The 10,953-nt window shown below is 36.8% G+C and overlaps 1 protein-coding gene across 1 annotated transcript in view; it reads right to left on the bottom strand.

Moving 5' to 3' along the window:
• The window catches only part of COL25A1 (collagen, type XXV, alpha 1), a 214,896-nt gene that overhangs the window by 117,066 nt on the left and 86,877 nt on the right, over window positions 1–10,953 (bottom strand). Inside the window, exons 6-7 of the mRNA XM_008576720.1 lie at window positions 2,254–2,325; window positions 1,400–1,507 (exon numbers count right to left, since the gene is read on the bottom strand). Of these exons, the coding sequence (XP_008574942.1) occupies window positions 1,400–1,507; window positions 2,254–2,325 (180 nt within the window). The remainder of the gene's footprint in view (window positions 1–1,399; window positions 1,508–2,253; window positions 2,326–10,953) is intronic.

The raw sequence follows: 10,953 nt of genomic DNA, 5'->3' as shown, positions 1-10,953 counted from the left end.
AGGGAGGGAGGAAGGAAGGAAGGAAGGAAGGAAGGAAGGAAGGAAGGAAGGAAGGAAGGAAGGAAGGAAGGAAGGAAGGAAGGAAGGAAGGAAAGAAAGAATCACAATAATGTGTTGAACTTTCAAAGGGAGAGAATGCACTGTGTTTACTAGAGGTGGGACGGGGGGAGTGTTAGCGAGAAATTGTTTAATGGACACAGGAATGTTTACATTTTGTAATGATGAACTTGTTAATTATCCTGATTTCATTATCACACATTGTACACAGGTATTGATATTCAACTCTGTATCCAATAAATACGTTTAATCAATTATTTTTCAATTAAAAAAAATCTAGGATATGAATTGGACCATTATGCAAATTAGGGGGGAAAGTACTCTATATTCTTACAAAAAGAATCATTCTTTGAAAAAATACATACATACATGCATATAAAAATGAAAGGAAATATACCAAAATATTAATGACTATAGTTGTTTTTTTTCTTTTTGGTTTTCATTTTCAAAATTTTCGATGTTGTGAATAAATATTTTTATTATTATTTTTGTACTATGAAAACAATTTAATGAATTTAACAAACTAATGAAAATAATTTAAGTTAAAGCAATACATTAAAAAAATAATTTAATCTAGCAATAAGCCTTAATTTCCAGTTCGGAAGTCATAATACAAATGTAAAATTTTTTGATCATTTCCATATATTTCTTTAAATTGCTGGGTTGCCTCTACCAAACCTAACAATTTATCTGGTGCCTTATTATTCTTAGTAACTAAGTATTGCGATCACTTTAAAATTATTTCTATTAGTAAGCCTTACATACAAAAGACAAACAATATTCAACCATACTCACCGACGTTTTAACTATTAATTTTAGGATTAGCAATTTGTTTTATCAAGTTATTTACAAGGAACTAAATATTAGAAAGCTATACTTCCTTTACTTTTCATAAATATCATGGAGCTTTATCGTGTCTGTTATTGACCCTTTGGAAAAATGTTATTAATTTCCCATGTAGTTTTTCAAACTAATCTCCCATAAGGGCATTGATGTGCCCTATAGTACACTGATGTACCCGATGGTGGTTAAGACACGCGTGAGGCTGGGCATTTCCAATCACAAGCTTTTTTTGAGGCTTACCTCAGAAACAGTTTAGTTGCCATCGCCAGGTCTCTCTCAGTTGTTTGCCTGGGGTCCCGGTGGATTGAATGGCAAAGCAGAATACTGTCCAAAGTGCCCCGCTCTGCTTGGGGACTTTCCAAATCATCTCACTTCCCTCAACCCACTCCACTTACCTGACCCCCTGAACCTATGGACCCTCCCACTCCACTCCATCCTAGATCCAGCTCTTAACGTGAAACAAACCCACAGAGAACAACTGATCCAGAGAGCAACTCACCGGTACCCCTGGCATTCCACGGGGGCCATCCTTCCCTGTGTCCCCAGGTGGCCCTCTTGGGCCTGGAGGGCCTGGGGGTCCTGGAGGCCCTGCCTGTCCTTGGTCACCCTGTGATGAAGAAGGAAAGAAACCAACAATAACCATGAAAGATAAAGACCCAGGTCTTCTTTTTAACACTTTAAATTTGTATTATCTAACCCACATTTACGCTATGAGAAGAACCAGAATAACCGAAATACAAAGCCTGTAGGCAATCTGCTGCCACGAGGGAGCAAATAAATACTCATGCTGGGTGAGCTAAGTAGATGCTATTAAAATCAAAGCAGCTCAGGAACCAGCATTCAGCTCTTGGAAATAGAGTACATGTTATCACTACATTCAGAGCTGGTATAAAACTTTTGCATAACTTTATCCATGATAATGCTGCATCAGTTATATGCACCTTGTTTAATAAAATGTCTGCATTTATAGTTTGACAAATTTATTTGCTTCTTCATAACCTATAAAATGAAGCATATGAGGTTGTTGTCACATTGCATAATAATTTATAAATTACCAAGGCTGGAGAGCTGAGAAACTGGATCTGTTACTGGTTATAACTTAGGTTTTGTTTTGTTTTGTTTTTAATTAAGAAAAAATTAGATAGGCTTTCCATGCCTTTTTATTTTGGTACTTCCGTATACATTTCAAACAAATGCAGCTCACAAAACATAATTTTGTTTTAGAATATTTCTAAATAAATATCCACCCACCACCCATGCTCCACCCATAAGAGATAAATGATAAAGCAACAGTACACAGAGCAATAACTGAATGTAAAGAAGAAATCAGAATTCAGCAAGAAGAAGCACTACCTTAATCAGGCGGCGTTTAATGAGCTGCTGATCAGCAGAGAGAAACCCATGATTGATTTTAGGAAACACCATCTGATCAGTCAGGTGAGGTCAAAGGTTGAAGTTCAGAGATGAGAGAGTTGAAGAATAGACATCAGAAGGCCCCAAGAAAGAAATAAAGATATACACATTAGACTTAAATGACCATTAAACAAAATAGAACTGGCACTTGTGTCTGACATCAGACCCACTGGCTCTTCTAGAAAGAAATACAACCCTGAAACAGGATGGTGAGACCAGATTTTTAGGTAGAAATGAATCTTTTTGCTGTGGGTAGTCTTGAGACTTTTTACTGTATTCCCAGAAGCAGGAAAGCTGGTGTGACCCTGCATTCTGCACTCCGAGCAGAAAGTCTGGAGACGAAGCGCCAGTTCCATTTCTGTCAGACTTGTCAACCAGCATAATGTAGCGTGAACTCGACTGTCATTTTATTGATGCCCAAAGTCCAGAGTGCTTAGGATTATTTCATTGACTGGAAAATACCACAGAGCATTAGAATGCATGCAAGTTAAACCACTGAGGTGTGGCACAGTCTTAGACAGTGATGCCTGCTGCTCTTCACTGTACCTGCTTGACCTCAATATCCCCCTCTCGAGTGTCCTCAGGATACACCCTCTTAGTATATATCTGACCTCACCAATATAGGTGAGGTCCCAGGTGCCCAGTACTTGATGTGTAGGATGAGAGGACGCAACCGGGCTCGGCAAGCCAATTGAACAGTTCTTGCTCACTCTTATGCTGATTGCAGCTCTGACTGAGCAGGCATGGGTGTCAACCACAAACCTTGACGGTGAGGATCTGATTACTGTGCAGGGCGGCAACTGTGTGGAAGCCTGGCAGCCCCTATGGACACAGCACAGCACCAAAACAACACGACACAAAACGTCACACAGACATTGCACTGGTGGACAAACAAAACAAGCACCTGCCTAATGCCTCCCTTTCCTGGCTGTAAGTCTTGTCTGGTTGGACACACCATAAACAACAAAGTTAGTTGCGAGAGGCCCCCAAGGGAATCAACCATTCTTTAAAGCATGGAATGGTGACACCAAGAACTCATTGTAACTGCCCCTTGAGGCAGGTACAATGGGATCTGTGTATACACAGGTGTGAACAATTTGCTACTCAACATTTCTGGAAACTTACAAAATGTTAGTACAAAGTGGAGATAAAAACAGACACTGTTATGAAAACAACACTCTAATTTCCCTCTATTAATATTCTGTTTGTAACTCAGGACATACAATACATGGATTAATTCGTTTTTGGACAATAACAGTTAACAGAATTTTACTATCAGATCAGAAGTACTCTGCAGAATAATTACAGTACGCCTTACAAAAAGTAGTCTTACCACCCACAGATCAAAATTTCTCTTTCCGATCATAGGATAAATCTCAGGTCTCTGCTGTTTCAGGAATTCCTGCAGAGGTGGTGGATGGAAATCTGTCTCTTATAACATGTGTATTTCATGTCAGAGGGATTTATGGTCACGCTCTGCAGTAATCACTTCTGTCACATAACTTTTCCAAAGGAATTTGACAGTTCACACAACCCCTTAAAGCAGAAAAGTGGTTTTGAGTTCCTTAACCAAGGAAAATAGGGAGAGAGTTTAGAGACTTGTGCTTCAATGCCTTGTGCTAGCTCGTTGTCAGAGGCGTTATCAACTGGAAAAGTCTGAGACAGAAATTTTGCCTTTGTTCTGTTTCTTTCCTAACATGTCAAATTGGAGCCTTCTATTTCAATTTTTTCTAATTGAATAAAATATAAAAAATAACAAATAAACAGCACCGCAGCAAGACGTGGCCTAAGTTTCTGCGAGCCTCCTTCTTGCCCTCCCCTCTTCCCACCCAAATCTACTTTGAGGATATCTCTAGGAATGGCCAGGAAGTTTCTAGGTTTTTAATTTCACAGATTTTGTGAATATTTTTCTCCCTGTTTTCCCCATCTTAGAGATATATTTTTCTTTTTAAGAGAGCCAATAGAATTAGGTTTGCAGTATGAAGCCATTTCTTCGGGCCTCATGCCTTTGATTCTCATGCTTTAGAGCCAGGACTTCTCAGGAAGCAAAGCGGAGGAAACCTTATCCCTTTTGCCAAATCCGTTCTGATAAGGCTATTAAGTGGTTGGTAGTTTCAAGGCGACCTGTGTCCTCTTTTTCTTCTCCCTAAGTAAAAGTCCATTAAACACAGACTCTGCACAAATTGAGAAATGCTACAAGTTGGAAAACAGATGTGTACAATTTGCTTTTGTTTTACTATGGAATATGAGTTTAAAATGTTATTAGATGGTAAAGTGCCAGCATCTTTCCATCTGTGACTCATTAGCCCTATATTACACAGTCAGAATTTTATATATAAACCTTATATTTATGTAACAAAGAACAAAAACAGATACAAACAAGAAGTCTATGTGGAATCAGAATCTTGACTAGTGATGATAAATCATAATGTCACTTGAAGCAGGATTATCTTACAAAATAATTTTAAATTAAAAACTTTTTAGTAGCACAGATGGTAGGTCTTACAAATGTTGAAATCTGAATGTACAAATAAGTCACTTCTTGTACTCAGATCAGAGCATGATCAGCTTTTTGTTTGATCGTATTTTCAAAATGTTCACAAAAAGAGCGTTAAATTTTATAATTTCTCAGTTGAGATTACAATTTTAATGAAATCAAAAGAGGGAAGTGAATAGGTCATTTTCACCTCAGACAGATCCTTTTCCTCAAACAGAAAATCTCTAGTTGAGGAAGCTGATCTTGTACTCCTCAGTCATATCTGTGAAAATGCTACCAATTAGGTGCTTAGAGCTACATTTTACAGATTTCAGTAGTGAGCCGGGCAAAGTGCACCAGGAGGGTGCATGCATTAAAGTAAAAACGGTGCATGTCGAAGGATTCTCTTAAATACTAACAAAAACCCCATGACCTGCGCTGCAATATCCCAGCACCCTGTGCTTTTCAAACTGGGGTAAAAGTAATCCTCAGGGTTCACACCAGTGTTCTGGGGAGTATGAAAAGGCAATAATACATATGGTACATCTTCCCAAAAAGTCCATTTTAATTAATGGTAAATAATTTAAAACATTTTATGTAAAGTAAGCATTAATATATTTTGGAGCATGTTGCAATACTGCATAAATTTTTTAAAATTTTCCCATTTGATAGTGGTAAAGAACCCCATCTCACAGAGGCTCCCTCCAGATCATAGGTAGACACTGTCTCTCTGCTTCTTGCAGGAGTTCTTTGGAGGGTTAGTTTGAAAAGCACTGGTATTGATACTAATCTCTACGACATGGCTTTGTGTGGCCATAACCGTCAGGGTTCCCTCGCTGTTCATACAGAGAATGCCCTTTTTCATTAACTAGTTATTTTTTTCCATGGTATGGTTAGTCATAGTTCTTTCTAAATAAATGAAATGGACATATTTCACTTGGTTTTACATCTCAGAAAACTTGCCTGGTACACAGATGGTTTGAGTGGGTGTGGAAAAAAAATGTGTTTCCAGAAAAACATGGAGAAAGAGTTCAGGAATAAGCTAAAATACTGAACTAATTTGTACATATTTTCATCCCCCAAATATTTGGAATTCTTAAGACATTGGATGTACAGGAGTGTAAAACTACCTTATACGACCCGTTTTTCCTCCTGAGAGCATGAAATCTCAGACAACTGAATGAATCTTTATGACATTCTGCAAAGTAGATAACCATCTCAGGATCAGTGTTTCAACATCATTACAGGAAGGAATATATCTCTCTTCATTTCCTTCTAGAAGAAAAGATGCACGCCTACTCCAAAGGAATATTAAGCAAATAAATAATTTATAAAAACATCTAACTACTTGGAGGCTGTGAATTCAACATGTTATGGTCATTTTTACTGTATATGCAGTAATGATGAGTGTTATGATTATAGTGAGAAATTTTGTGCTTTGTCAAAAGTATTCAATAAGGCAATAATAGAGCCAGAAATTCAATCCAGGTCTTCTAATTCCAGACTTTGTCATTATGCAATTTATGTGTTTCTAATTTCTTCCTACTTACTTTATAGTTTAAATATCAAAAATTGACTAACACTCAACACTACAGCAGAAGTGTTAGCTGAGTGCCTTCTGTGCAGCACTCACTGTGGTAGGCCCTGGGAATTGAATGGTGAGCAAGACCCCAAGCTCACAGGGTTAAATGTCTAGTGGGCAAACAGGAGGAAATAAGCAGGCAGTAATCATGTGGAATGAGAAGTATTATGGGGGGAAGCACAGGAGCTACAAAGAAAATAAAATTGCACCTAATGCCAGGTTTGAGGAGCCATGGAAGACTTCCCAAGTCAGGTGAATCAGAAGCTGGAGGTTGGTAGAGCAAGGGAAAAGCCAAAGACAGAGAGATCATTCAGGCAGATGTTACAATAGTCTAGTTGTGGGACTGTGTCTTAGAAATAGAGGCAGGACAAATTTATAGTTTTGAATGATGTTAAGGAAGTAGAATTCGCAGGACTTTTAAGTTGGCTGAGAACATAAGTGAGAATAAGGAGCAAAGAATGGTCCAAGGTCTCTAATTTAAGCAATGGAAGGATGGTAACACTAGAATAAAAGAGGATTTTCTGGGGCAGGTAGGTGGTTACGGATGAATTCAGTTAGAGATTGCTGAATTGGAGATGTCTATGGACAACCAAAGGCAACAATTGGATATGCATATAAAATAGTCAGAAGAAAGGTGAGAATCACGAATGACGGGGCTATCTGAGTAACCCAGGGAGGCTGTAGAGAGAGCAGACCTAGGAAAGGACCCTTGGAAAGACCTGGATTTAAGGAGTGAGCAGAGGAAGAGGCAACTAAAAGAGGATTGATAAAGAATGGTTGCAGAAGCAGAAACAATGCTAATTCTCCTCACAAAAATTCTATACAGGGAAATGACACAGAGCGACAGACGCACATACTTGACTTCACTTTTATTGCATCATTCATTACGTATAAATGCACATAGCTGACTCCTAGTAAGAACAGGTTAACAATGGCCTATGTCACTGACAATGGATACTCACTGATCAGTACAAGGGAGTATTCCTGAGGTTGTAAAGGTATGGATGAAAAGAGAAACAATTATTTTAATTATAAAGGGGCCCCAATAACAAATCATATTGGAAGAAAAAATGCACATTATGCTGAAATCTCCAAGTTTCTCCATAATGTATATACGATCATGATTCTGTTTGCCCAAAATATATCATGCATTAAAATAAAACCATCACAGTGAGCATGTGTGCAGCAAAAATAAAGATAAATATCCCTCAAAGTTGATAAACTAATTTCTAGCTAACAGAGACCAGATGGAGAAATATTATAATAGAATGAAAAAATATTTAGGTAAAAGAATAACTTTAGTTTGACAGCAGGAACTGTTAGAAAGCTAAAAAGGAAAGAAAAAAATTAAGAGAAAGAAATTTGCTGCTAAATCATTCCATATTTCAGTAGATGGTATAATCTCTCAGTCAGAATAGAAAAATCAACTACATGAAGCTAAATAGCTAAAATAATCCTTTCAACAACCATATAATATGAGAATTGAAGCTTGTGAAGATCAGAATTTATAACTGATGGGAAAGGTTGTGTATGAATTATGGAAGTATTAATTATGGAAAAAATTAGCCTTCTATAACTAAATATAATAATGTCAACTGGCTCAAAAACTTATTTTCTCTTTTATAGATAATCTAAGTTCCATCCCATTATTTTTTTTCTTTATTGAAACATAATTGATTGTGCATATATCTATGGGGTACAGCCTTGAATATTAATACCTGTGTGCAATATGTGATACCCAAATCAGGATAATTAGTATATTCAACCTTACACACTGTAATCATTGTTTGTGGCCCTTTACCAATTTCTCACTAACTCTCCTCTCTCCTCCCCCATCTGAGTTAGCCTTAGTTCTGTTCTTTCCTTTTGAAAATTCAACGAATTATTGTGATTGTTGTATCTTTTTTAGCTCCCACTTATGAGAGAAGACGTGATATTTCTCTTTCTGTGCCTGGCTTATTTCAGTTAACATAACTTTCTCTAAGTTCATCCATGTTGCTGCAAATGGCAGAATTTCATTCCTTTTTACAGCAGAGTAGTATTCCATTGTGTATAAATTTTTCCTTATCCAGTCATCTGTCGGACATTTAGGTTGGTTCCAAATCCTGGCTATCATAAATAGAAATGTGATAAACATGAGTGCAGGTATCCCTTTGATATGATGATTTCCATTCTTTTGGGAATATACCCAGTAGTGGGATTGCTGGATCGTATGGCAGTTCTATGTTCAATGTACAGTTATTTGAGGAAACTTCATACTATTTTTCATAATGGCTGCACTAATTTACATTCCCACCAACAGTGTGGGAGGGTTTCCCTTTTTCGCATCCTCACCAGTATTTGTTATTCTTCATCTTTATGATAATAGCCATTCTAACTGGGGTGAAATGATCTCTCAGTGCAGTTTTGATTTGCATTTCCCTGATGCTGAGTGATGTTAAGCACTTTTTCATGTGTCTATTGGCCATTTGTATATCTTCCTTTGATAAATGCCTATTCAGCTCCTTTGCTCGTTTTTTAATTGGGTTATTTTTTCACTGTTAACTTGTTTGGGTTCTTTGTATATCCTGGATATTAACCCTCAGCAGATGCATAGTTTGCAAATATTTTCTCTAATTCTGTAGGTTGTCTTTTCACTTGACTATTTCTTTTGCTATGCAGAAGATTTTTAGCTTGATATAATCCCGTTTATTTTCTTTTGTGTCCTGTGCTTGGGGTCTTATTCATAAAGTCTTTGCCCAGTTCTACTTCCTGAAGAGTTTCCCCTATGTTTTATTTTAGTAGTTTTATAGTTTCAGGTCTTCTATTTAAGTCTTTAATACATTTCAAGTTGATTTTGGTATATGGTGAAAGGTACAGGTCTAGTTTCATTCTTTTAGATATGGATGTCCAGTTTTCCCAGCACCATTTACTGAAGAGACAATCTTTTCTCCAATGTATGTTCTGGTTGCCTTTGGCAAAGATCAGTTAGCTACAAGTCTGTGGGTTGATTTCTGGATTTCCATTCTATTCCATTTGTTCAAGTGCCTGTTTCTTACAGGACCATGCTGTTTTGGTTACTATAGCTTTGTACTATAACTTGAAGTCAGGTAATGTTATGCCTCTTTTTTAATTTTTTCTCAAGATTGCTGTGGCCATTCAGAGTCTTTTGTTGTTCCATATGAAGGTAAGGATAGTCTTTTTCTATTTCTGTGAAGATTGTTGTTCTCACTGGTATTTTGATGGGGATTACAGTGAATACGTAGGTTGCTTTGGATAGCATGGACATTTCACAATGCTGGTTCTTCCAATCCAAGAACATGGAATGTCTTTCCATCTTTTTGAATCCTCTTTAATTTCATTCAGCAAGTGACTTATAGTTCTTGTTGTAGAGATCTTTCACCTCCTTGGTTAAGTTTATTCCTAGGTATTTTATTTTTTGGTTATTATTGCAAATGGGCTTGATTTCTTTTTCTCCTTGTTCATTATCAGAGTGTAAAAACATTACTGATTTTTGCATATTAATTTTGTATACTGCAACTTTACTAAAATCATCTATCATCTCTAAGAGTTTTTTTGTAGGTTCTCTAGGCTTTTCTACACATAAGATAGTGTCATCTGCAAACAGGAACAGCTTTACTTTGTCTTTTCCAATCTCGATTCCCTTTGTTTCTTTCTCTTGCCTGATTGGTCTGGCTAGCACTTCCAATACTGTTAAATAGGAGTGGTGAGAGTGGGCGTCCTTGCTTTGTTCCTGTTCAGGATAATATTGGTAGTGGGTTTGTCATATATGGCTTTTACTGTGTTGAGATAATTTCCTTCTATACCTAATTTGCTGAGTCTTCATAATGAAGGGATGTTGAATTTTGTCAAATGCTTTTTCTGCATCTACTGAGATAACCATATGGTTTTTTTCCTAATTTTGTTGATGTGGTATATCACATTTATTATCTTGCATATATTGAACCATCCTTGCATCTGTGGGATGAATCCCATTTGATCATGGTATATAATTTTTTTGATGTGTTGCTGTATTCTGTTTGCTAATATTTTGTTGAGGATTTTCATGTCAACATTTGTCAGAGATACTGATCTGTAGTTTTCTTCTTTTGTTGTATCTTTGTCTTGTATTGGTATCAGGGTGATGCTGACCTCACAGCATGAGCTTGGGAGAAAGCCTTCTGTTCCAATTTTCTGGAATAGTTTAAAGAGAATTGGCATTAATTCTTTTTTAAAAGAGAATTTGGTAGAATTCAGCTGTAAAGCCATTTGGTCCTGAATTTTTCTTTGTTGGGAGGTTGCCAATTACTGCTTCAATCTCATTGCTTGCTGTTGGTCTGTTCAGGTTTTCTATTTCTTGAGTTTGTACATGTCCAGAAATTTATACATTTCCCCAGGTTTTCAAATTTGTTGGCATACAGTTGTTTATAATAGTTTCTAATGGTTCTGTGTATTTCTCTGGTATTGGTTGTAATGTCTCCTTTATCATTTATTCTTGTTATTTGAGTCTTCTCTCTCCTTTTTTTAGTTAGCCTTGCTAATGGTTTGTTTTGTTTATCTTCTCAAAAAAAAGAAATTTTTGTTTCATTGACCTTTTGAATCA

The sequence above is a fragment of the Galeopterus variegatus genome, unplaced genomic scaffold (genome assembly GCF_000696425.1).
Source record: "Galeopterus variegatus unplaced genomic scaffold, G_variegatus-3.0.2 Scaffold63, whole genome shotgun sequence".
Classification (NCBI taxonomy): domain Eukaryota; kingdom Metazoa; phylum Chordata; class Mammalia; order Dermoptera; family Cynocephalidae; genus Galeopterus; species Galeopterus variegatus.
The sequence above is the reverse complement of the archived record's forward strand: the minus strand, read 5'-3'. Positions and strand labels throughout refer to the sequence as shown.